Consider the following 27,324-nt stretch of genomic DNA (forward strand, 5'->3'; position numbering starts at 1 on the left):
GAAAGCAGCATTCTCCAAGGTGCACAGGCCACACACAAAAAAAAGCAAAAGGCCCAAAGCCTAACACTTGCCATCAGCTTCAATTAGCAGCAAAGTGGGGTTTGGGAAAACAAGGGCCTCTTCAGAGCTGCTATAGGGCAAAGATGAAATCCCAGAATTAAAAACAAAATCCCCACATGCACATTAATATTCAGAGGCAATTACCTTTCAGCTTAAAGTCAGCCAACATGCATCTTACTACAGCAGCTCTTAAAGCAATCTTGTTTACAACTGGAAATGGATTACATTATCTCAGCTCCACCTATCCACATAATGCAGAGCAAACTGTCAAACATAAAATTACAAAATGGTTATTGTAAGGTATCCCCTTCAGCATAAGAATTAATTTGACCTATTTTATTACTAAATTATTACTCCCACACAAATTTTCTATCATAGATATCTATCAGCACTGACATTTATTTTCCAGCGAGGCACACTCAGATGCATATTTTCTTCTTCTCCATCGCAAAGGTGTATTGAGCAGATTTGATGTAAACAGCCTCCTTTCAAGCTAGTTAAAAATCTTTAAACTTTATACATACAATTAGATTGTGACAATAACCATTCGCTTAAAAAAAAAAAGAAAGAAAGAAAAGGAGAGAGAGATCTACACAGAGTTTCAGATTCTGAAATAAAATGCTTCAGAAGTTAAATAAATGATTAATCTAAATTTACAGAGAACCTACAGATATTTTTACTACGGCTCTGGCAGGTTGTTCTGATAGTCACCAAGAGACATGATTTGACACAATGGCCCTGATTAAGAATGTGCTTAAGTCCTATTAAAGCCAATGGAAGTTAATCATCTGTTTAAGAGCTTTGCTAAATCAGGACCAGAATAGGAGACATTTCCAAAAAATCTGGGCCTAAATTGAACACACACTAATTAGCTGCACACACCAATTACATGATTATGGATGAAACACAGTTGTTTAGCACTTACAACAGCACACTTTGTGTGGCATCATTTAGAAATAAGGTCTAATTATCATTCTCTAACAGGTCCCACAATGCATTATAACCCACATATACCATGTTAATTTTAGTTGAAGGAATAGCTTAAAAAGGAAAAAATATGAAAAAAAAAAATCCTCCCAGTAATATTTGTCCAAACTCTCAAGTGGATCAAGACCTGACCCTTCTGTCACTTCACTGCATTTACGGTAAGAACATCTGAACACTCCAGCTCGCCTCTGTTTCCTTATTGCTACATTTTGCTTACAGAAAATATTCACTCCTGCATTTCAAAATGTAACATTTGTACTCTATGTCACCTAACGACTTAAGCCCTGCACTCAGGAAACAAACAAATTGGCACAGGTTTGCATATTCAGGATTACAGATATCAGCAAATATACTGCGTACAAACCAGGAGCTGCTGAAAGTATAATTGTGAATGATCTCAACCATCTGAGCTATTTGACATTAGCCAGGACTGCCAAGTCTCACTTTCATGTCACTTAGCCCAATATCACTGGTTTTTCTAAGCAGCAAGGTTTTCATAGAAGTGACTATGAAATCTCCACTTTCATCAAATTAAGAACAAATGGTATTCCCAACCCCAGAGATTGCTGAAAAGCCATGCTTCACTGGAAAACACAGCTCAGAAATGAGAAGGTACATCAAGAATTACATTTATTAAACAAACACACACACACACAAACACCCTCATGGCATGTAAGGCAATCTTGCAATTTAAAACTTGACTCATGATTGTGAAAGTTTGGAGTTGGCATGCCAACTTGGTGAGCCATCTGCTCACCAACAATTTATAAACGAGACTGCTGCCAAAGCCACCCGATTACTCAGTTCTAATATTAGTGATGTAACTAAAACATGCTCATAGGGTTTTTCTCCCCATGAACCAGGAAGCACGAGAAAAAAAAAAAAAAAAACTCACAGTGAAAAAGTTAAAAATAATATAGGTAAAATGTAATAATGCTCAATATTCTCTTCAAGTGTGATTAGTAGGAACATTCAAGATTAATTCAATGCTTCAGTTCAATGTAATTCTCTCTAAAGCAAGTCAGAAGGAAAAAAATCAGTAGAGTGATTACAAAAGATGAGACAAGGTGAATAAAATATTCTGTATCCAGTGCCCATTTCTTTGTTAATGATTCAAACAGTAGTTTGTTAAAATAAAACACACTATGCTAAAAAAATTCAACACCTCATAATAGCATTTAATATGTTTTGACAACAGATCTTTAAAAAAAAAAAAAAATCAAGAAATTGTGCATACAGGCTAGCAGGTACAACTGCTGACTTTACTAGTGATGCTAATTTTACTGTTAGAACCAGGCAATTTGGAATAAAACCACTATCCTATTTAAACAATTCCTTTTTTAATTTAAAATTCCAGATTATGTATAGAAGTGAAAAACTGCTGGAAGTTAATCTACTGTAAATAATCCCTGGGGCAATAGATACTGTAATGAAACTACATGGAAAATTACTCACTTAATAATTGTTAAAACGTTGAGTCACAATTCAGTTTTGTTGGCCTGAAACTCCAGATCTATCTCCATGGCAAGTCGGCAGCAAACCCCAAAGGACAGCCAGTATTCCCAGAGCTCAGACATGTGGATGCGCTGCGACAGTAGTAAAGCCAGAGGCATGCAATGTCTTACACTAGCACTTCCACATAGCAGCTTCTTCCCATTGAAGTAAAATTACAGCTTAACCACTGGCTTCAATGTGAACAGAATTAGGACATTTCTGAGTGCTCTACAGGGGACACTAATAAGACTGAAAACACAGGCAATCCTGGTGGCATTAATTAAGAGGACAATGACAGCGACAAGCATCCCGCATCATTTCAGAACACCTTGCTTTATCACTGCCAAAAGGAGTAGCTTTTAAATCTGCATTTTGAAATTAAATGCATCATTATTATACAATTACTGTTCTAATTAGTCTTCTCAACAACAGATCAGCTTTATTTACGATTAATTTTGGTTAATGAGTTAGTTGTAGCTTTATCTGACAGATAATGGGAGAGAATTAATAATTGCTTAATACACACAAAATTTTGTTGTTCACATAGTGCACAAAATTTTGACAAATGTTTCTGAATCCTTGCCAACAACCACCAGCACATTTTCACTATCTGAAAGCAGCCAAAGCTCAGCAAATGTTACCATATTACATTATAGTAGATTAAACTGTTTATATATATAATTAGAGTTATTATTATAAACTACAGTCATAATTATAAATTGAAATTTCATCACCAGCTCGTAAGGAAGTTTCCCCCCCTTCCAAAACACCTGGCCAGAACAAGTAATTCAGGTCATCTCTTTGATGGTCTACAAAGATCTATTCCATTTACAGTTGCATGAGAAAATGATGTAGACATCCAAGCTGGAGAAGAAAAGGTCTTGCCCACATGTCAGCTGTCCTGTATCTATCATACTCTTGTCCATACCCCTCCAACGAACTCTAGTCTGCCTCTGAAGCCAGTTTAATGTCACAGTCCTAGTTTTTTTAACTAAGCATTGGTTGTAAACAGTTTTAAACCATCATCATTGGTTTCCATATGGCCACCTTCTCTCAAAGACCCTTTCCCCTTCCCAAAGACAGGGCTGATTTTGCCTCCACCCAAGTACTGACCTCACAACAGGAGGCGCGTGAGGAATTCCTCAAAGGGACTCTCACACATCACTAGTTTACTAAGGGCATTCAGATGCCACAGCAAAGGCAAGGAAAACATGACAAGCTGGGGCACCAAACGGTATTCACATGTTTGAGAAAACAGAACTCATGATAGCGTTCAGGTTAAGCAAAGCAGAACCGATACCCTAGTGCAATTCTCTCCTTCTAGCACAGCAGTCTGTTCCTGGGGTGCTGTCTATCAGATGCAACATAAAACTTAAGGACTTCCCTGTACACAGTCACTAAGAGACCTTGGATAATTATACTGCAATTAACGTTCACATTTCTACAATGAAAACACTATTTTTACTCTTTTCCTAAGGCACTGTACTCTGTTGTTCTAGGCTGTTAGAAAAAAAACAACCAGGGTTCCACTGCAGGAATGGCTGCAGCTGGGACATAGATAAAGCATCCTGACACAAAGATGAGCAAGTACGTTACAGACTATCATTATAGATTATTTCCTGGAATGCACTGCAGTTTGCTTTGGTTTTGAATACATATGTGATATATATTTACTAGAGCAAAAGTCTCACTGCTATCAGTTTTTCTATAAATATTTAATGGTTACCAGTCAGATGCTAAATTTAAGTAACAATAGCGCTAATGACATTAAATAAACGAAGCACTTTAGAAGTGTGACAAAAAAAGCAAATACCTCTTTACAGCATTTTAGCGTAAGAGCAGTAAGACAGCAACCTGAAACCATGTTACATGCTGATAGCCTGAGTCATGTCTGGTCTCACAGTCTGACCAGCAAGATGATTTTGCACAAACATCTAACAAAAAAGTAGGTTCCGCAAGCAGCAGGCTTAGCAGAGACTGGCTTCCAACAACTTTTTCCCATGCATTTGACATTTGAAAAGGGTGGCGCTTAATAGCTTTTCCTTCAGCAGAAGCACAATTCACATACCTCTCCTCTTTCTGGCTTACAATTTCATGAAACTTGCATGATTTTAATACTTTTCAAGCCTGTACATCTCTATCATATGTGACCGAAACTCTCTGAGTGCCTTCAATTTGTATTTACACACATTGCACATGCACAGGCTTGTCACAAACCAGGGCTGGACACATTTTCATAGTTTTTTCTCCAGCTGCCAACCTTCTCTACTTGATATTAGCTAATTTGGGGGCAGCTGACTGGCAATAGCATTTGTACTCTGAGAACACTCTGGTTTGGGATTCACATGTAAGTGCATGGGACTTTGAAGAAATAAAGAAATTGTGCAACTGATAGAATACAGATTCAAAAGAACACAAGAATAAATGCACAGAGCTCTCAGTCTGCTAACGTCATATACTACTTGACCCTTAAATACAGGACTAGCACATCATTCTTCTGAATTCTTGAGAGCTACCTATAATCTGACATTTTGAAGTCACATACACAAATGATGAAGCTGACTGCCTCCCACCTATAGGAGCCGAATTCATACTTGCACCAATTTCTCTAATTTTTTCTCCACCTCTTCAGCCTTTAATTTTATTCACCCATTTGTATCTCTTCAACTGGCACCCTTTGTGAAGCTCTTAAAATTTTATTGTTGAAAAAGCATGACAGAATGAGGAGATATTATTACATTAGGCTCTAGAAGAATGGATTATCGAAAAGATAATACCTAACAGTGATGGAGAGAGAGGCCTGTGTATTTAAGCTAGAGAAAAATTTCAAACAGGGTTTTTCAAGCAAAGCTGATACTCCAGATAGTTCCACACAACTGCATGGAGATGTATTAAAACTCACCCAGGAACCACCTGTGCTGGTAACAAGGTCAAAACAACTGGTAGAATTGACCCAATTTGGGGAGATTAAACTGTAAAACTATTACACACATCTATGTCTAGGACATGCCTACCTCTGAAAGGTGGTGAGGATTAAGGCACTGAGTGAATTTAAGGCCCAATGGTATATTCTAAAATATTTCTGCGCTTGGGCAAACTCTGCACAGGTGCCAGATAATTGCAGACTCTCCAGGGGTGCAAGGAGACAGGCCCCTCACCACAGCACTGCACCTGCAATACAGAAGTCCGTATCTAGGAACAGAGAATTAAAAGCAGTATGCAAAACTGCTAGTTAGGAAGATCTGTTCCCCTTCAGGGACTGCTATCTGGACAAGGCAAAACACATGCTACAGGGTATCAATTTCTCAAGACATAAGATTAAAAACCACCAAACCCAAACTGTGTTTTCTTCTTTTGCCTTAGCTGCCTTCTCCCTCTGTCACAGACCTGGCTGCTAACCAGAAGGTCTTCAATCTACTGCAACTCTTTCCTGGAAACTTTTAAACCATCCATGACTTACAGAGAATAGCTACTCTTCCCCAAATGAATACAGCTCAGACCTTTTCTGTGTAAAAACACTTGCTGTTTTCATACAGGAAAAGGCAACTTCTTTCATTTTCAAAAGAAGGGAATTCACACCATCCTGTTCGCTGCTCTTTGGACAGAAGTGGGTGTTTAATTCACATTGCTGGAGTTTAAAGGATGCACAGATACAGTTACCAAAAATTTTCTCAGTTTGTGTTTTACAGCTAGATCATTACTGCAGAAAGGACATTTGCTTGCAAAGGGAATCACAAAATGTCTAAAGGCTGAGCTAGGGCCTAAGAAAGAGTAGGTGTGAATTCTCATAGCCTGCACACACACATTCCCAAATCAAAGAGTAATTATGTGAAAAATTAACATGGACTCGGGCATATCACAGGCTTCTCCAGCCAGTTTTCTGTGCCACTCACCAACATAACTTCCATGGACTGAGGGAACACATGTCCCTTGAGAAAAATGAGGACAACATCACTTCCTTCTGATGGAATTAGGGGGTTTTGGATGTTGAGGGCAATGCAAGAGAAACATGACTAATAAGAAGCCGAGAAGACTCTAGCCTAGTGTTGAAGGTAACAGTATTGATATCTTTAGTGTAACACTTGTTTTGTTCAAGTGGAGGAACAAACGACATAAACAAGAAAATATCCCTCACTGGAAAGTCCAGCTTTGTCACGTATGTGGCTTAATTGCAAAAGGACCTCTGTTGTAAGCCCTGCCTTGATCTTCCATTAGCTGGAGATGAAACACAGGCTGTCTTACCTCCTCAAACAAGAAGAAACTTCATGAGAGAAAAGGTGATAGATGGGACAGGCAGACAAAGTAAACTGATTTTCTGTGCCTTGGTATCTCCTACCTCCTTTGGAAACTGCTTCAGACTTCCACCCCCCAGGACAAAGGACCTGATACTGGCTGCACCAAGATTTGGCTGGGTCTTCTATCCTCACCTCATGAAGCTTCAGGCTGGACGGTAAAGCGGATTCCTCAATAGGCCCAGTGATAGGGAAAGGACTTTAATATTCCAGCTAGTCTTCCCTTTCTCTACCCTACTGCAGTGACTACACCTGTGCTCGGAACAGCCTCACAGGTGGTACCAATACCACAGTAGACAAAAGGGTTAAAAGAACCAGTCTGTGCAGCTTCTCCAGGTAACATGAAGCCATGGTAGGGAGAGTGGAGGCAAGTCTGGAGTGAATCAGATTTCTTGGCTCACCTCTTGTGTAAAACCCACAGTCTGCTAAGAAGAGGGGCTCCTATCTGTTTAAGGAGATGATGCACTTAAACTCTGCTGTCTTTTTCACTCACCACTAGCTGGTAGATGCAGATATTCCTGCCCTCCACACTGGGGTTGGGAGTGCACTTTGGAACTAGGACTGACCTCCAACCACCTGCCATTCCTGAAGGGGCACATGGACCTGACCAGCAATCTCAGCTTCACCAGAGGGGAGAAGAGAGCCCTATGATCTCTGTGGACAAGCCCAACACAGAGCAACTGTGAGCTAAAAGAGCAGGTATGATGCACACTGAGCCCACCACCTCTGTGGTGCTATGCCTCTGCCATACAGCGTTATAGGAAGAAACCCCAAAGCTGGAAAGTAAAAATAAGATGTATGGAGAAAGCAAAAGTCAGTTTTAAAAAAAAGAGAGAGAGAAGAAAAAAAAGGTTCTAATTCATGAAAGTTTACATAGCCTATCAGCACAGAAACGACTGGGATCAATCAACCCCTTGCTTTTCCAGGAGCAGTGTCTGCTGTTTTACAGTATGCTTCAGTTGTACACCGGTAACACCACTTGCAGGTGACCCTGCCAGCCAGGGCTATGCTCACAGCAGGAGCTTCTGCCAGCGTCACTCCGCCTGTGCAGGATTACAGTTCCTCAAAGCCACAGGCTGACACAGCAGTGCCAGCAGAAGCCGGTAATGTAGATCTGGCTCTGGACCAAGGGCACATTTTGCTGGGCAGTGTAAGTAGGGGTTTGTCCACGCACACAGACCTGGTAATGCTCAGCTGTAAGGAAAGAGTTAAAATGCTGTGGTTGCTCTAATGTAATCACACCAGAACAGGTTCCTTTAGGACTACCACAATTATTCCTGCGCGGGACAGGAAATAAGCTACAGTGGTATTAAGGCACTTCTGAATGCATCTCATTGTGGGTCTGCAAAAACCAAATGCAAAACAACCCCTAAGCAAAGCAGATGTTCTAATAAAATTCCTGCTTTTGACAAGGCCTAACAAGTACTATCCAAATGTCCATCCCGAGTGATCTATGGCCTCTGTGATTCAGAAAAAAAGGCAAGAGGGGAATAAACGCAGCACAGGAGCATGAAGGGACCCCCCCTATGATGACAAGGGTCGGGAGAAAAACTGGGCCTCTGGTCACCTAGCCCAGAGCCGTACCTGTCAAGCCTCATCATTTCTCGATGATAATCACAGCTCTGCTCCCTTCCATTGGGATGCAGCAGTCAGCTGCCCAGACTCCAAACAAGTGCTCACCGCTCTAGGCAAGGGGCAACATGCTGTGGCACGGGCTCCGCACCCAGGCTGGCAACAGGTCTTGCTACTACAGAGAGCAGCGGCACAGCCTTCTCTTAAATTTTCTACAGAGCTGCTTCAAGGTGGATCCCCCAAGGAGTTTCATTCACTGGGATCTTCCCAGCTGGAATAGCATCAGTCCTTCAAGGTGCCCTCTTGGCACTGGAAGGAGGGCAAGCACTGCTCACCCTCAGTAATGCACAAAGATGACACAGGTAGATGCATTTCCACCTGTAAAACCTAGTCCTGCAAACTGCCACTTAGCTGGAGGACTAGACAGAGCCTGCGGCCCACACGAACAGGAAACAAGCCCTTGATCCCATTTCCCAGGAGAAAATACCCATCAGTTTTAACAGGAGTGGCACCTTCCCCCAGATTCAGGGACAGGGAAGGCAAGCGCTCTCTAACAGGTATCTCGTCCTCCAGCTGCTGCTATCAAAGTGCCACATTTCAAGGAAGACTAGGATCGCCCTTTTTGTTGGCATGTCTGAAAAGGAACTGAAATTCCAGAAGCAAACACTGAAAACTTGCTGACTACAAAGCTAGTGAGAGCACAGAGTGTTGTAACAGGGTGTGTACCAAGGAAAGTTAACAGAACCTGACAGTCCAAGAGAATAACAGGAGCTCCCCAAGAAAGGTGTGTGCTGCAACAAAGCCCTGGCAGATGACCTCTCAAGAGACTTCCATCAGAATGGATAAAACCCTATTTAACGAGATTAACTGATCATTTCGCTCCACCCTCGTTATAACACTCACTGAGAGAGAGGAATGTTTTTGCAGCTGAGTATCTGACTCCATAGGGAATGCCAGAGAGACTGTGACAGAAGATATGAAAAATATACAGGGGAACCCTCCACCATTGGAGTGTGAGCTACAAACAGTAGTTACTTAAACACCTACCAGTTTCAGTGACTACTCAGTGTTCGTTTACACACAGTTTGTGTCAGAGGAACTATTCCATGATTTTAACCACACCAGCATGAAAAATCTAAGCTGATATGGATGAACTTACAAGAATCTAAGGTGTATCCCAGGGAGTGTTTCATTTCCAGGTAACCCTTTTTTTTAAAATTATTATTAAGAAATGAAGCAAACAGCATAACACCACTCTGCAGAGCTTTGGTTTCTTAGGTGTGGACAAACCCCTAGATTTCCATTTAAAGCCTCATCATCACCTTTTTATTTATTATTTTTCCTCCTTAAACTTCAAGAAACTAAACCCGTCAGCTAAAACTTTGGTAAGTATTATTCCCCTGGCAGTTCTCAGGGAGTCTGAGGTTAACAGACTGAAGCCAAGTCAGTGCTCCTGTGTTAAAGAAGCTCAGGTCTTCCCGTTCCCTGCCACACTTTATTGAGCTCATCCCTTATGTCTAAGCTCATCTTGGCACAGTGATCTTCACCGCCCTTCAACCTGTAAAACCACAGGTACATCTGTATCGGGCATCATCATGATATTCCACATCTGAGCTCTCTAAACATCAAACTGTCAAGGTTGGAAAATCAGACACAAAGGACTGGAGGACATCCCAAGTGACTGTCAAAAGTCCACTGCCCTGCGCTGAGGTAGGATCAAAGATACCCAGGCCAATAGATGATGCCTACCCTACTCTTTAAAGGCCACTAAGGAATGGCATTCCTCAGCATCTTGAGGTTACCCAGGCCAAGTTTTTAGCACCATATGCAGTGTTTCACACTTCCCAAGGTATTTGGAAGAACCAGAGACCTGAATCGCCACTTCAGAGCACACAGTTCAGCTGCCAGAATTCTTCATGCCCCAGTGCACATGTCAGGGGAGTGCCCGCCTTAAAACACCAATTCAGTCCCCCCAGCTGCCGCCCAGCCCAGCCAGCTACAACCAACCTCCCTGAAGTAAAGCCTCCTGCAGAGGCTCAGCCCCAGTCACCTCATCCTACGGAAAAAAACACATACTGAGCCAAAAAGCAGCCCAGTGCAAGGTCCAACCTCATGTGCCTGGGCAGCAGACTCTGGCGATGGCAAGGCTCATTTGCCGTGTAGCTGAGGCATGAAGCAACCTCTAATTTTACAGAGTTTCACTCCAAAAGGCAGGCTCCACAGTTACATTTATTTATTCACACAGATGCGGTGCTGATACAGCTCTGGTATATGCAACCTTCTGCTCAAGAATCAGGAAAGATTTGGGGGTTTGAAGTTACAAAAAGAAGAGTGCGACTGGCAGCCCACCCCAGTCTACCCTGACGACTGGGAATACAGTATTTGCTACATTATAATAAGACCTCGCCCGAGTGCTCTTTAAATACTGCCGCTGAAATCACTCACACTTATACTGTTGTCCCAATAGCTATCTTGTCAAACAGCGCGCATCACTTCCCACCACCAAGAAAACGCAATCACCTCAGTATTTTCAGAGTCAGTTGACATTGCTTATTTTCTTAATAGATTATTTCTCATAACTTAGTAACACTTTAAGCTACTATAAACACTTCTTGAAAGCCTACCACAATTTTAATCAGTTTCAAACATCAGATGTTGGGTTTGATATTTACGATTGTTCTGACTCTGTTTTGTTTAAGGGCTTGTTTTGTCTGTGAAAGCAAAGATAAGAAAGTTATCTGGGACACCCACTGTAAAGTCTCTAATTTAAGAGGAAATTTCCTCTGTCACTGTCTGTCAGATGCTAATAGTTGCTGTTATTATATTCTGTATGGCACCACGCAAGTGGTCTTACAGAAGTATCTTCATCCTATACAAAGCAATCATCGAGTCACCTAATTGAACAACTGTCACCCTGCAGTTTTTAAAGGGGATATTCTAAGTCCACTTTAACCTACAGAAAAAAATAAAATATATATATATATACGCGCAATAACTATAGTAAAAACACACTGTGATATTATGAGGAGATGGGTGAATGGGAATTATTTCTTTTTTAAAGCCTCTTCTTATAAGGATTCCCCATCAACATTTAACTAGCATGCCAGTTCTTATTCGGAGGCTCCTGATCATTTACACACCATTTCAGCATTCACTGAAGGCAACAAGACAGCTTCTCTTGAACTCAGTGGGGTCTATAGGAGAGCTTAGGGCCATGCAGGGAACTCTCTAGTACCAACTCAGTTAATTGAGCAGGCCTTTGATGCCCAGCTCTGGGTGTCAGCCTTTGGAAGGGTTTTCCTACAGAAGATCAGAAGAAAATCTGGACTTCCAGATTTGGGGCTATGTAAACGTATCATCTGTACTCAGCAGGTACAGCACTAATTTGTCTTTTGCTGTAGAGGAAAGTGAGATGATTTACCAACCTATTCAGTTTGACTATTTACACGTATTTTAAATCTTTGCTTACATAAAACTACAATAAAGTATTTCAGAACAGAGCATCTGCCAACATATAGAGTATTCTGCTAAAGGCAGATACATACCGTAAGGGATGTGTAAGATCATTAGTTAGCTATGACAAGCGATTTACTGTGATTTATCTTTCAGAATCATCTCATTCACAAGGAAAATTGAGTGTCAGCCCCATCTATAACCTACACGTACCGTCTAGATACTTGAAAATGATAATAGGTTAAAGGGATGCAGCAGACAACTCTCCAACACAAGCCAAAATATTCAATCCGAAACCTTTTGGAACAGAACCTGAAAACATCAGTAGCCCAGCCAGAACTCCTACTAGCATGGATTGCCAGGGGCTAATGAACATAGAAAACTCTACCTAGCACATAATTTCACTGTTGCTGGGAGAGTACTGCTCATTCGTTGCGGTACAGATCCAAGAAATTTGCTTCTTATGGTTTTGCCTCTGTTTGAGCCAGACACAAATCAAGGCTAAATTAAGAGCTGTGGTTCAGTGGAATGCAAGAACAAAGGTCAAAACTTAGATCTCTACCCTGAAGGTGCACATCCTGAGTGCACAGCTAAATAGGGCAATCCACCTTTTGGGGGTGACTGGCAACAAAACCGGGATTAAAATATTTGGGGTCTCATCCCCATACCACCTCCTCCATCAGCAAACCTTGCCCAGCCAGAATGACATGCCCTGGGCTTCACTGTAAGGGCAGGATAGCAGCCGATCGCTCTCCAGTGACTCCACTAGAAATTAAACCATACTGAAATACAATGTATCCACTTCCTCCACTTAAAACAATGGATGATGGATCAATCCATCACAAGCTACCAAATTTATACAAAATATTTCAAACAGCTATTCCTCCTTACTCTCCCAGCTCCACCTCTCCTTTAAAAATATATATTAAAAAAAAAAAAAAAGAAAAAGAGGAGGTCACAGTCCCTTGGGTTACTGAACCTGTAAAAGGATTTCCTGCACGCTGCAAAACAGGTGGAAAGCTCTAAAGCACAGCCTGGCAATTTAGCGTACGCATACCAGATTCAAGATTTGGCCAAAAACCTTAAATGAACCAATGTAACAGCTGCCACAAAAGCCATCAACCTCCAATCAATATCTTCCATGTTTAAGATGAACAAACCGCCTCTCTGCAAAACATTCTTATGCCTGCAAAGAGTAAATAAATTACAACAAATTTAAGAAGCTCGAGTTTTGCTTGGCTTAGGAAACCCAGGCAGGGTCCCTAATTTTTCAACAGCAGCACATGCTCAACACAGAGCAGCCCTGATGAAAGCAGCTGAGACACCTGTGAGAGACCAAAAAACACATCTAAAAAATTAAGATATTCACCAAGGCTGTGGACACATGTGTGTTGCAAAAACTAATGAAGCTTAAAAACCATTGACAATGTTAACACAATGAACATGAAAATATTGGATGTGTTCAAGTATTTTTGCATTACTTCATCCTAGATCTTTTTATTCCCTAATTTGACTCTGGTTTTTAGTCTAGATTATAAAGAAGATTTAAAAGAGGGAGATTTTTTCCCTTCCAATGAAGCCTTCCCATTAATAAAAAGGAAACAAAGAAAATGAAGAAAGTGAGTAGTAAAACTTTTACAACATAATAAAATACATCAGAATCCCAGTGCAGCAGGATTGGAATTGTCTAAAGATGCTGAATTATGACCGGTTGTCATATAAAGTTCAGTCCAGAGTATTAGCAATCATATTCTCTAGCAACATGTATATAATTGGGAGATCTTCATAATAACCCTCAGTTTTAAAGGCTCATAAAAACTGCGTTTTACTCGTAATTTGTAGGAGGAAAGAAGAATTCTTAAAGGAAAGTAACATCTTTTTCTCAGTAAGAAAGACTCTAAAGGCAATATGCTATCTATTTTAAAGCAAGCCACCCTAAGAGCTCTCTTTTACTTTCATAGTTTTCCGTGGGGTATTATACAAACACTCAGTTTGAAAAGGTAAATATGCATCTATAGTACACATGCTAGGAAAAAAGTTAGTAATACATAGAGAGGAACCCTCTCACAGTATATTGGAAGCAAAGCATTATTTTTTAATATAAATAAACTAAACATTGTAAATACGTAAGAACATTATTTTATGACATAAATACAGAGGTACTTTAAGGTAAATATCTTGATGTAACATTGTAACCAACAGTAAAAGAAGCTGTGGCACCCACACAGAAAAGGAAGGATGCTGGTTTTATGACAAGTGTGTAAACTACATTTATCTACCTCCAAAATACAGCATGGAAATAATTATAAAAATATTTTCAGTGCTTGACACTCTCAGTAGACTCCCAATTCTCTACATTTTCTCAATTCCCCCCGACATTCTAAAACAAAATCCTTTCAGTTTGTTACAGAGTCAACTGCCGAGTGCCATAAACTTCCAATTATCCCAGCCACTTTTGGACTTGCTAAGGCAAAGCTGAGGTAATGAATAGGATGCTGAAGTTTCTATATGGAATAGTAAAATAAAACCTGTCATCAAACCTAGATATTTTAACTTTATACTTTTGCCAGAGCAAAGCTTTTCTGTAAATAAAATGTGTTTGTTTTCAAATAAAACTACTTCAAGCTCTTTTGGGAAGCACAGTAAGTAATAATAATAACAACAACAACAATTTCCATTTGGATTTCAAAACCTGATGAAATAAAACCAGAACATGGCAAACCTAGTGTTTTCCTACCTGGAACAGGTAAGGACCAGCTCTCAAATGCCACCTTGGGATAGTTCAAACTACTAATCCCGTTCATGTTTAGATGAGACACCAGCATGAACAAGAAAGAAAAAAGAAAAAAAAGAAATCTACCCTGCCCTTCTCGTTTCTTATTAGCAATGCCTACGGCAGTGGGTAAGACCGGGTAATCAAGCTGAGGACCCCGAGGACCAGACTAACCCAAACCCAGTACTAGAGAGAAACAGGCTTAAGAAGAGACTTACTGCTTGCCATGTGACTGGGGGAGGTATGCTGCCCATTGGGTGTGCTGGAGGTGAGGTCAATGGCCATGCCGGAGTGCTCCCTTTCGGGCGAAAGCTCGTTGTCACCTGCTTTCACAAGAACAGGTCCTCTGTAAGTTTCCATCCTTCTTCAGCAAAGCAACACACTGATTAAGAAGGACAATATGCTCGCTCCTTTCACCCCTGCCCTTCCCTCTTCTACTGGAGGGGTCTTCCAGAGCCTGTAAAAACTGGCCTCTCAGTGGCTAAAAGTAAACATTATACTAACTGATTTTAAGAGCCCCCTCAAAACTCCTGTCACCAGTCTTTTATGCACACACCTATGACAAACCTTGCCCCAGCTGCTTCATCTTAAGAGAAGTTAGGATTACTTTTCCATTTGCAGACACCAAGAACCCTGGCTGGGCTGCGGAAGACTGAAACAGTACTTCACCGTATGGACCTTCCCCCCATCCCCGAGCTCTGGGTTAACTGACAGTTAAACAAAGCAGTTACACAAACCCTGACACAGAAAACAGGAGAAATGCATAGTGAACAGCGTAAAAAGTTTTGGGCTGCAATCTGAATTTCTGAAGAGGAACTCTTTCTCATTTGCAAAGTTCATTCATCCTCAGCAAATATTTAAACCTAGAGGTACTCATTCATGCACGCACCCCCGTGCATTTTTCAATCATACACAAAGTTTATGTTTAAATGCTGTTAATTCAGTGTCATCTCAATGCAAAGACCATAGCAAGGAAGCTAAAGTTTCAGGTGTCTGCATTATAGAAAGGATAGGGGGAAAAATGAAAAGTAATTCAGAATAATCAAATGAAATGATTACTTACATGTTATATATCCATCAGCAGCCTCTGCTTCCATAGTCAAAGTGCAGTGCTGCAAGGCAGAAAAGTACACCCTCAGAGACGCCTGTCAGTATCAACCATTAAATGATTAAACTTACTTAAAGCCCTAAGTAGTTGCCCATTTTACTGTTGTTGCAACCATTGCCTAGAGAAACACACAAGTGTACTGCATGTGCTCATTTGCAAATCACTGAACTCTTCCTGCAAATTATGTGAGTAGAAAAATTCAGCTGCCTCCTAGCCAGGTGGCACTGGGATCCTCTTGGTCTGACCATACCCTTCTCTGTCCCCTATCTGCATTTTTACCTGATCTGAGAGCTTTTTCCCTGACTTTCCACTTGTTTTGTTCAAGCTGGGATGGTAATGCTTTATCAATTACCAGCTCCCGCAGCCAGAAGAGACTTTGAGGAGATGGATACTATTAACAATCGCTCTTTTCACACTCACTCCAACAGACTTCATCCTGATCTAAACAAAATAAATTCCTCCCGTTGTCTCACACCACCATATGTGCACACACACCTGTACACGCACCTGTTCACTCTAAGCCTATTTATCTGCCACAGCACGGGGCCGAACATCACACTTAATAGTCCCAGATCATGCATTTTGTGGTGTGAAGCAATCTTAAAGTTTCTGGAAGCACTTTGCTGACACAGAACAAGCTATTACTTTCCAGAAACCCAAGTAACTGTATAGAATGACACCCCCTAGCTATCATTTGATATATATTGGGGGGGGGGGGGGAATAGAGAAAAAGATCAATAATCATAACTATGTTCTTTTAAGTGGAAAAGTTAAGAATCTGACATGACCAGAGGAGAATTTTATTTCCTCTCTCCCTCCACGGCCTCTTTTTTGCCTTTAGTTTCAAAACTCTCACTGCACCAGGCAGCTAAATTATTCACAATGAGCCATTTCTGTATTGATCGCCAAGTATATTTAGCCCTGGCTCCTGGAATTTCTCCATTACTTACTGGAAAACAGGCAGCTTCACTTCTTGTCTCCAAAACCACTTCCCTCCCCCTCCCTTAACCCGCTTCCCCCCCCCCCCCCTCCGCCTTTCCCCCAATAAATAAATACTTTTCTCTGTGCTCTTCTTTGGTATAAAGCAGATCAAATTCCCAAGGCATTCAGCACATAACACTTAAATTTCAACCTGCCCAGCTGCTACCAAACTCTCTTCGATTACTGATTTCCACATGACTCTCAAAAAAGAAATCTCTAAAAAAAAAAAAAAAAAAAGTTTTCAAAACAGGTAAGCCACTTCCTCAAGCCCTTCAAAATTACCTTATCTTCCCCCTAGTCCAGGTAGGCAGGCACACACTGAGAAAAAGAAAGAAACATCAGAAGCAACAGGGAAAGATCATCCCAGCCAATGAAGTGGAAGGAAAGAGAGGGGAGGAAGGGAGGAGGAAGAGAAAGGAAGACAAAAAGAAACACAGAAACATCCATAACCGAAATTTAAACACGGTTTGATTTTTATTTTTTATTTCTTCAAGGCAGAGAGGAGGAGGAGGAAGGGGGGGGGGGGGGGGGGAAGGAAAAGTTTGGTCACCATTTTTAGGCTGGTGATGGCAAATCCCAGCTGCTAAGCTTCCCTCTCCACAACGAATGGAGAGAGAGAGTTTTGCTCGGGCTGAAGATACAGCAAGATGGGGAAAGTTTAAAAAATATTTCTTTTAAAGGGGGGAGAGAAGGGGGGTGGAAGGAGAGAGGGAAAGGGGAGAGAAACCCGCCCCCGGCACTTACAGGTGGGGCATGCGGAGCCGGGCAGCCGGGCAGCCCCGGGGATGAGCCGGCAGGAAAACTCGCTCAGGAATGGCACATACTTTGAAGGAAGATGAAGAACAAAAAAAAAAAAAAAAAAAAAAAACGGGCGGGCGAAGGAGGGGGGGCGGACAGCCGGTGCTACAGCAATGCGATTAACCAGCGGGGAGAGGGGAGAGAGAGAGGAAAACTTGATCCACCGGTTCCTTACGAATCGGCACGAAAACGGGGGGAGAGGAGGGGATGTGGGGCGGGATGGGGCGAGGGGGTTTGGGGAGGGACGGGGTGGGGGGCCCGGCAGGCGCACTCACACCCCGCGCAGGAAACCTAGGCCAACTTCCCCGGAGTGCTGCTCCGGCCCTGGGCGACAGCCGGGCTCCGCGCCTCATCCCTGCCTCTCCCCGCCCATACCACAACCTGTCAAAGTCATGGAAGTCCTGCCTCATTTTTCATTTTATTTTCTTTTATTTTCTCCCTTTCCCCTGCACGCCGCCTCCCTCCCCCGCTCCGTTCCACCCCCCCCCCCCCCCCCCCATCGCCGCCGCCTCAGGCCGCAGCCCCCCGGGGGCCCGCAGGTGGCGGCGGCGCCGAGGGAAATGGCAGTTGGGGCCGGCGCTGACTAACGGACCGGGCGAGCCCCGCCGCCCCCCGCCACACGCACACCCACCCCGCCGCCCCTCGCCAGCGTTTTTGCTAGGTTGTTTTTTTTTTTTCTCCCTTTCGTTGTTTCGGGGGTTTTGTTGGGTTTCGGGTTGTTGGGTGTTTGGGTTTGGGTTTTGGTTGGGTTTTGTTTTTTTTTTTGGGGGGGGGCGGCTAACAGCAACAAGTCAGTGGCGCCCACCGCCGTGCGGGAGATGCTGCACCGCCGCACTTCACTCGGGGACCCTCCGCACAGACACAGCCGCACGCACACAGCCCGCCGGCCCCGCCGCCGCCTCGCACACCGGACGGAGCTGTCCTCCCCGCCAGGGAAAGAAAGACCGGGGTGAGGGAGGGGAGAGGGGGGGGAGGGAAGAAAAAAAAAAAAAAAAGAGAAAAAAAAGAAAAAGAAAGAAATAAAAAGAAGCCAGGCGCAGATTTACCTCAGCCGCGCAGGCAGTGAATCACTTCCATCACCCTTTTGTTTGTGTTTTTATTAGTGTCGGCTCTCTCTGCCTAGTGGAGGTGTGTTTGTGCACGGCAGTTGGCTATGGAAACTAAGGCAGTGGAGCTGTAGCTAAGGGTAATCCTGTTTTTACTTCCTCCATCTTCAGAGAGCAGGGTTAGCCTGGGACAGCTGGTCAAACCCCGAGAAACCGATCCGGCGGCGGCGGCAGCCGCACGCCCGCACTCACTCACTCCTGCTCGCTCAGTCACTCACTCGCTCGCTCGCTCCGCCGCACGCACACACGGGCGCGGGCGCACACACACGGACACGGACACGCTCGCACACGGACACGCGCGCCCGCGCCGCCACACGCGCGGCCGCCGGCGCCCCCCACGCGCGCGGGGGCGCGCGGCTCCGCGGGCGCGCGCCGCCCCAGCCGCCCCGCGGCGCCTCACCCAAGGGCCGGCGCGGCAAAGCGCGGCGGGGGGGGGGGGCGATGGGGGGGCGGTGGCGGGGGGGGGCGCGGGGGGCGGGTGCCCGCGCCGGCAGGGCCGCTCAGCACGCTCGGCAATCGATTAGAGGACAAGTGCCGCCGCCGCCGCGTGCGCTCCGCGCCTCACGCGGACGGACACACGCGCGCGCGCGCCGCCCCCTCAGGGCACCGCCGCGTCCCCGTGTCGTGTCCGTCCGCCCCCCCCCCGCCCGCGGGCCGCCGTGTGTGTATGTGTGTGAGCGTGAGTGTGCCCGTCCCGCCGCCTCCCCGCTCCGCCTCCCCTCAGGAGCGGCCGCCGCTGGGCCGCCGCCGGGCGGGTGAAGTTGCCGGCGGAGTCATGATTCAGCACTTCTATTTTTAACCGCCGGGCGGCCGCGGGCGCGCAGCACCCGCCGCCCCTCGCCGCGGCCCGTCCCGCCCTGACACCGGTCACCGCCCCGGTGGGAGCCCGGGGGCGGCGGGGGGCGGCCTGAGGCCGCAAGGGAACGGCTCGGAGCTGCCGCGCTTGTTACCTAATTGAACATTCAAAGCAAATATGAGGTGATTTCTTTTCCATTTTGTAAGCGTTACGCTCTGAGGGAAAGCCCGGTTAAAATAAAAGCCTTTGCACGCTATTTTCTATCCCCGCCTCTCCTGAGAGGTCGGCATGGTGCGGGCAAGGGGGGAGGAAAACAAAAGCATTATTCTCCCGAGGAAACCCTGGCTCTGCCTCACAGCCAAGGCTGAGGAGGCACCTTGGGGGGCCACGGTCCCACCGCGGGGCCTGGCCCGAACCCACCGCAGCGGCCGGCGGGTTTGCAGCGAGGCAGCGCCCGCGTCTGTGGTGCCCAGGGCACGCGCTCGGTGTGCTTGCGCACAGGAGAGCTTGCCCTTGCCTTTGACAGCTCTTGGATCAGGTGCAACAGCATCGTCCTTTTTTTCTTCAAGCATCTCTTTGTGGCAGCTGAAGGAAGTGCTGGGTGCTGGTGACAGTGGAAACGTCATTATTAGGCATCAGAGTTAACAGTCCACTAAGAAGCTGTGGTTGTGTATGTCATGTGTTGTATACACAGATATCGTTAAATTTGCCAAGTTAAACACATAACAACTAGGAAGCATCAGCATTCATGCTGCCCATACACCCTTGAGCCTTTTCACCCAACAGAGCAGCCAACAGGACAGGGCAGTTATCCTTTATTCTCACTGGCACCAAAGGGGAGTAACATACGTTTTGCCAGCAAGTTTCAGACAAGGCGCTGGTAAGAATGCCTTCATCGCTGCATACCCACATTCTTTGTGTATCAAGATCCTGAAAATGCTCTGGGTACCTGTAACTTTTGCTTTCACACAAAAAATCTTAATTACAGTCTCAACTCCAACTCCAGCTACATGCGAGTGCAATACTGTTGTTAGAGTCATTGAAGTAAAACCCAGATTTTATGAGCTCAGCCACTTCACATCAGCTGACATACTGCTTTGTAGAGGCAGAGCCACCCTATCCTGAGAGAGGGAGACAAACTCCACTTTTACAAATACATTCAGTTACGAAGCCAGCCAAAGACACTGAAGTTAATAGACAGCTGTCTTCCCAGCGCTACAAATTTTAGCCAATTAGTCATTACGCCACATCTGTGAAGTGGGTTAATTTAAGTCTTCTCATTTTGCATAGGAAGGAGGCAGAAAGGTTAGGGGACTGGCCCAAGGCTACAAAGAGCACTCAGAGCTGAGCCTAGAAAGCAGACTTCTTGTTTCCCACGCCTACGTTTCAACAACTAGACTTGGCTTGCCTACATCAGAAAATAGACTGGCATAGCTATAGCAGTGTAATTATACCATAACAGTTTATGCCGGAATAACTCTCCTTGCGGACATTCTCCTCCAGATGGAAAGTTACTTCCCAAAAGCTGTCCAAATGAATTCACTCAATAGAACACGCTTTGAGTTTTGCCTTTTTATTTTTTTATACCCTTTTTCATTTTTGGGGGGTGTCTGTGTCAAAATTCCTGAGATGTGGTCTCAGCGGCATTTTGAAGCCTTTGATCACTTTTACAGACCACTGAAAAGCAGGGACAAATGCAAAACATGTCATTGAAATGCTACAAGTCTTGTTGTCAAGATTTTTATTGTGCTTTTCATCAGAATGTTGAAAACTGAAAGCTTCCAGCTGGCTTTCCTTACAGGTAATAATTTAATAGCTAACAGCTTTTCTCCCAAAGCTGCTGGAACCTGCTTGAGCCATGGAAGCTGATGGGAAAAGCCAGACCCATCCTCTACAGTAAATATTTCTGATTTTTTTAATCCCGCTGCTCCATAAGCTTTCACAACCAAATGAAGCTGTGAAAACAAGGAGGAGTGACCAAAGGAAAAGTAAGGGACAGGGAATAAAGTGAAAGGGTTTGCCTTTAAAAATCAGCTTGTTAACTCTGAATACTGCAGAGATGAGTGCATCTTCACTACAGCAACGCAGGGGTGAATCACTGGTTTCAATGCAAAACTCGGCTCGGGGGCTGCAGCAAGAGCTCCACAGCAATTTTTACATCAACCACACACCCCCAAATGATATTCGGCAGAGCAGCTGTGATGAGCTGGAGGACCAAGTGATGGTTCACGGATCAAGAAACCAGGGTTCACATCCAACCACGGTCAGAGGTCCCCCACGTCTTTTCAGCCAAGTCATGATTTCTCTGCATTTTAGTTCTGTTTCTAAAATGCAGTGAGTAATGCAATGAGTTTTTCTTCTGCTGAGCAACACCCCAAGAGCAATTCTCAGGTTTGTCATAGACTTCTGCCACATTATAGAGGTCACTTCAGCACACCTCTGAAAGAGCATCTGGAGCCCCTGTGTGCCTGGAGGGCAGCGCCATTCCCTTCCATTTCCATCAACAAGACCCAGGTAGCCTTCACACAGCCCTGCCTGCCCTGGGACAGCATCCTGCCACGCAAGGCCAACTGCTGCATGGATTACAGGCTGTGCCAACAGCCACCTACTCTGGAGACCTGTGACATCCCTCGAAGCAGTCACTCAGTCTCCATGGGCCTCAGTTCTCCTCCTGTGTGCTGGACATACTAGAGCTCCCCCATCTCACAGGGACCCTGGAAGGAGAATTTAGTTCCTCATCATTTGCCAGTGATGTGCTTTCATAGGCCAGTGATGGGCTCAGCCTTTTTCAGCAAAATATTTAAATATTTGACCCCTATATATGCGTGCACATGCGCACACACATATGGTGAGCATTATTATTTAAGACGATCATAATGCTTTTTTTTGTAAATCCTGGTTTAAATTATCTAATCCTCCTTTTTTATATGCCTCTATAAGGTCAAGGTATTCTAGAAGCGCACTCCCAAAAAATTCATGTGATGTATTCAGAGAAGTTGCAGCTCATCACAGCATAAGCTCCATATTTACTTATACTTGGCAAATTAAAAGAGACATATCTAACACACTATTGCCTGGGACAGCCATGAGCACCATAGAGCAGCAGACCCCTGCATCAGCTTTCTTGCCTTTAGACTGAACCCCCTCTTCTCTACCCACAGAAGGGGCACTTTGAAGACAAACTGGATCAAATCCCAATATACTTTGAAGAGGACAAACGTAGACCTTTCTTTACTTAACTGTGGCATTGGGCAATCTAAAAACCATATAAGCACTAATCTATTCATTATTCCATCTCCTCCTCTTTACTACAATAAAGCACTGTTTAATGCTTATATGCATCAATAAAGAGACCTATAAAGAAAATAATGAACATCCTTGAATATCTTCAGAGCATACCCTATTAATTTTAAAAGGGACACAACATACTGTACCCCTTGTATTTCACCAAGATAAAAGCCTATAGATTAATTCCTATTAAAACAGTTGGTATTTTCAGGACATGCAGATGTAATTTATGGAGAGGCACAATACTCATAATAGCTCAAAGGCCACAGAAACTGTAGATCTGTGTCTGTTACTGTAGTTGTACAGGCATTCATTGTACAGAGAGCAGTTGAAAAGGCAGAGCATGTAATCTGAATACTAAATTTGTGAATAGTTTCTCACTTGGGCTGGGTAGGCTTTTCAAGAGCAGCGGATGCTTTGTGGGGGACTTTGTAAAACATTCTGCTAATATATGACATGGTTGCTGTATTTTCTTCTCTTATCTTTACTGTTAGAGCTTTATTCATGAAGACAGTATTTGATCTTACCAAGGCACCAGCTTCAGCTCTGTGCCCTCCACCTGAATTCAATGTGCTCTGTGTGAGAGATTTCACACTACTTCTTCCTTCTTCTAGAAAGTGGACAACTTTAGGGCTATATAACCCAAAAGTATACAAGAAACAAAGATCCTTTCCCTCACCCCTCCATATTCCAATTGCTATATCCAAGTTACTTGGAAAATAGAATTATATTTTCTGGTTTATTATCAATAATAAAAGTGTACAGGTTTTCTCTTTTATTATGGAGATATAAATGTATATGGATATATCATTTATAAGGAAGGGCAATTCTGAAGTGTCCTAACAAAATTTAATTATGACACAAGCTACTAACAGAGAAGCCTTGAGCCTGGGATCATTTTTATTCTTTGCTGGTACAGCACCTAGCACAATGAGGATTTATTCATGACCTAGCTTCCCACTTAGTACTTCAACAAAAATAAGAATTAACTCTTGATTTGCTTATGGCTGGAGATCACAGTACCAACAGAATTACATACATCTGATACCGAACAGTGAACAACACAGAATTACAAAGTTCATGCAGCAGCTGATTAAAAAAAAAAAAAGTGTGCTGGATCTGTTTAAATTACTGAAGCTGCTGGAAGCACTTAGGTAGATAGACAGCTGTTACTGGAGCTGAAGTTCAGCAAATAATGGGTGTCAGTTACATTCAGTATTGCAAAGTATCGGGAACACTGCTTCACAACATCTGAAAATTTGGTGGGAATGAAGTTCCTCCATTTGTCTATGACAGGATGAACTTGAAGGCTGAATCTGGAAGGGTCAAAAGCAACCATTTGGGTTTGAAGAGGCTGTTGCAGTACAGACATTTTCTACCAAATTAGGCTGCAAACATCATGGGAGCAGGCCTGGCAAGGCTTCTGACACTTACCTTCTGTGTTCAGCCTGATATGCTACAGCTGTATTCACAGTTCTTATCCGGGGTGAAGTACAGGATAGGTGAGGCCACCCAATGCATGAAAAGAGTTTCCACAACAGCTCCTTAAAGCTTGGAATAGAATTGAGGAGTAAGACATTATCTCTTTGAATCCAGCCTACCTGTAAGTACACAGCACAAGCCAGTGGCCCCCTGGGGGCCAGGAACCACAGCGATGTCCTAGGTCAGCATGGCAGGAGCCCCACCAGCCAGCACGTGTCCCACAACCCTCAGCAAGGTGGTGGAGTGGGCTAGAGATGACAGCAAGGTCTAACCAAGAACCCTGACCTTCAGGCAGCTCTGCAGTGAGGACACAGGTCAGAAATCAAACAGAGAAGTCAATCTGCAGGTCAAGCTCAGCAAAGGCCATGGCTTTACAGGGGCACAACTACAGCCAAGCAGGAAAGCAGCACCCCACACACACAGCCCAAAAAAGCAAAGCATGGGGCTGAGCTTAAATGGGCTCCTGGCCCAGTGGCAGGAGTTTGGGTGGAGGCCCCAGCTGAGGCTGATCAGGGTCATTAAGGTCTGTGCCTTCGGGGTCCTCCCACCACCAACCCAGCTTCGTCTGTGTACAGCTATGGGTAGGAGTTTTCAAACAAGGAAACAAATAGCTGACCTTATCAAAGTTAGATAGTCTAATTGACTGTGCACGCTCTTGCTCAGCTGGAGCTGTTAGGCATCCCACTCCTCCTTTGCTGAAGAGCGATGCTGTGCACGAGGGAAGTAACTGGCATGTTTGAAGCTCACATCTTGCCTTACCTTGCAGGAGCTTGCAGAACTCCCTGGAAGTTGAACAGACCGTTTTCCCTGATTCTACCTGGGTGGTTGCATGATTTCCCTCAGGGTCCCCGGGCCTTTCTTCAAAACACCTGAAGGTTGTCCTGTTTATTCATTTCACTCCTCACTCGCCGCATTTCCAAAAACAGCAACACCCCTGTTCGGTGCGTGTAGCTACAAAAAAGTCAGCAATTTTTTACTGGCATGTACTTTACCCTTGTTAGTCCTTGTCCCTCTTCCTTCACCATTCAGCGTCGTGCTGGTGCTTGTAGGGAGTCAGGAAGAGGCTGTGGTGCTGGGCTGAAAACTAGTTGCTCTGGTGGTCAGGGACTAAACAGTTAAAGCATCTTTCAGGCTGACTGCAGGACTCCTGCAGGTGTGTGGCTCTGCAACGTGACTTGATCCAGGGGACAGGCAGGGCTGTCCCAGGCCAGGGGAGCAGGGCAGGGATTAGTCCCCTCTGTGCTGCTCAGCACAAAGCAAGGACTCGGAGCGAGCAGTTCAATATGAAGTACCGCATCTGCAGTGAGCACTGTGGGTGAGAAGCTGCCATCTAAACCGGTCTTTTGATCATTGCAGAAATGGTATATCGTCAAAGTCTTATAAGTAAAGAAATCTGAAAGTAGAATTGTCTGAGAAAACAAAAATACACAGCCCTCCACCTCCAGAAGTGGCACAGCTGAGCCAAAGACTGACACTGTCATCTCAGAGGTGAGGGAGAGCCTGGGGATCAAGCCTAAGCCTGGATTGTGGATGGCTCGCTTTCAGTGCCTTGCTTTGGAGGAGAATATTCATTCCCCTGTCCATTTACAAGGGGTTTCTGCTGTAGGCACCTTGTTTACCCTACTCTTCCTCAGCTGCTTCTGGAGTCCGTGGAAAAGACTGATGTGTCCAGATTGCAACGTCAAGCACCGAGATCAGATTCCTGCTTGTAGTCACTCTCCAGAGGAACATTTCTTTCTCCGCTGACTACACAGGGGGCTGGAGATACCAGCTGGCTAAATTAGTTACTTATGGTGGGTGAATATCCCCGCTCATACTTCCATTCTTCACCTAGAAAATACAACTGGTAGTATTTCTTCTCCTCTGTCAACTACGTTGAGAATCAGGAACACCTCAGTGAGAGGGGCAGGGAGCTGGATACAACTGTGGTGGAGGCCGTGTGAGTGTGCAAGAGACATTTTAAAAAAATCAGGGGTTTGTATGCCTCTTGTGCCCATAAGCAAAGTGTTATCATAGAAGTGTCCTGGCATTTGATTGTGAAAATACAGTCACCTCAAATAACTGGCCACATAATCAGTTTTAAAGTGGAGCCAGGTTAACTTTGATTAACCACAAGTAACAAATTAGATCGTAAAAATAAAACATTAGGATCTTTTTACGCTCCTCTGAGTGTTACATGAAACAATGTTTGACCACAGCCTTTTAAAGCTGCATGTTAATTTTTATTGCAAAGCATTCCTCTGTCCCACTGCAGCAGCAGAGCTGATAGACTGCTCCTCTCTTTTTTTTTTTTTTTTTTTTTTTTGGTTTTTTTTTTTTTTTGTTGTTTTTTTTGTGGGGTGGGGAGACTAGTTCATTTAGTGGTAGAGGATTTCTTCATTTTTCAAAGTTTTATTTATTATTCTTGTTTTAATCCAGGAAAGGAATAACATTTCTCTACATCCAGACTTTACCCACACATAACTGTGCAAGCAAAGAAAACACAGCTTCATTCTTGTGGTTTGAAAATGCCTCCTTTTCCCTGTTTATTTGTGTGTTTTTAAGAGGGAGGCGTTTCTATTTTTTAGCTTTCCTTTGGGGATTTAAATCAATGAAGACAACATTAAAGAGACAATCTTTTGCTCGAGCTACTGCCAATACACTCATTTTTTTCTGAGATCTGGAAGAACAAATGTTACTTTCTGTTTATTAGCAACATGAGGGATTCTTCTAATTAAGTTTTTGGGTCGTGGAATGATGGCTAAAGAAGATGTCATTTATCAGGTATCTTTTCTTCACTGCACGGGCCTGAGCTTACACCACTGCTAGGAATAGAAATTCTACTGACTTCGGCTGAAAAGACCCCATCTAAAATCTACAAAAGTAAAAAAATAAAGATTCCACTTTTACAGCATTATGAACGAGGACACAAATAGAAAAACCTTTGCAGATATCATCATCTCTGTCTTAAAATCTTTTGTCTGAATTGCTTTTGCCAGTTTATTGCATCCGTACACGGCTAAAGAATGTTCTTCTCATACAAAACTTCCATCATGCAAAACACTCAGTTTATTTTGAAGCCCTATAGAAGCACCAGATCTCAGCTTACTCTTTGCATTAGAAAGGCAAATGCTTTTCACAGTGCCTTGCTGCTG

General features: G+C 43.9%; 1 protein-coding gene across 7 annotated transcripts in view; it reads right to left on the reverse strand.

Annotated features, from left to right (window-relative positions):
* The window catches only part of IKZF2 (IKAROS family zinc finger 2), a 120,971-nt gene extending 102,116 nt beyond the window's left edge, over window positions 1-18,855 (reverse strand). For 3 of the 7 annotated variants that reach the window (XM_040604333.1, XM_040604335.1, XM_040604329.1), the window contains exons 1-3: window positions 18,565-18,855; window positions 15,695-15,743; window positions 14,850-14,957 (exon numbers count right to left, since the gene is read on the reverse strand). In XM_040604333.1, coding sequence (XP_040460267.1) covers window positions 14,850-14,957; window positions 15,695-15,728 — 142 coding nt within the window. In that variant the 5' untranslated portion in view covers window positions 15,729-15,743; window positions 18,565-18,855. Of the gene's footprint in view, window positions 1-14,849; window positions 14,958-15,694; window positions 15,744-17,002; window positions 17,039-18,564 lie in introns of all 7 variants that reach the window. The other 4 variants (XM_040604334.1, XM_040604331.1, XM_040604332.1 and 1 more) reach the window with 3 other exon arrangements.
* Window positions 18,856-27,324: the final 8,469 nt, after the last annotated feature.

The sequence above is a fragment of the Falco naumanni genome, chromosome 8 (genome assembly GCF_017639655.2).
Source record: "Falco naumanni isolate bFalNau1 chromosome 8, bFalNau1.pat, whole genome shotgun sequence".
NCBI classification, from domain to species: Eukaryota; Metazoa; Chordata; class Aves; order Falconiformes; family Falconidae; genus Falco; species Falco naumanni.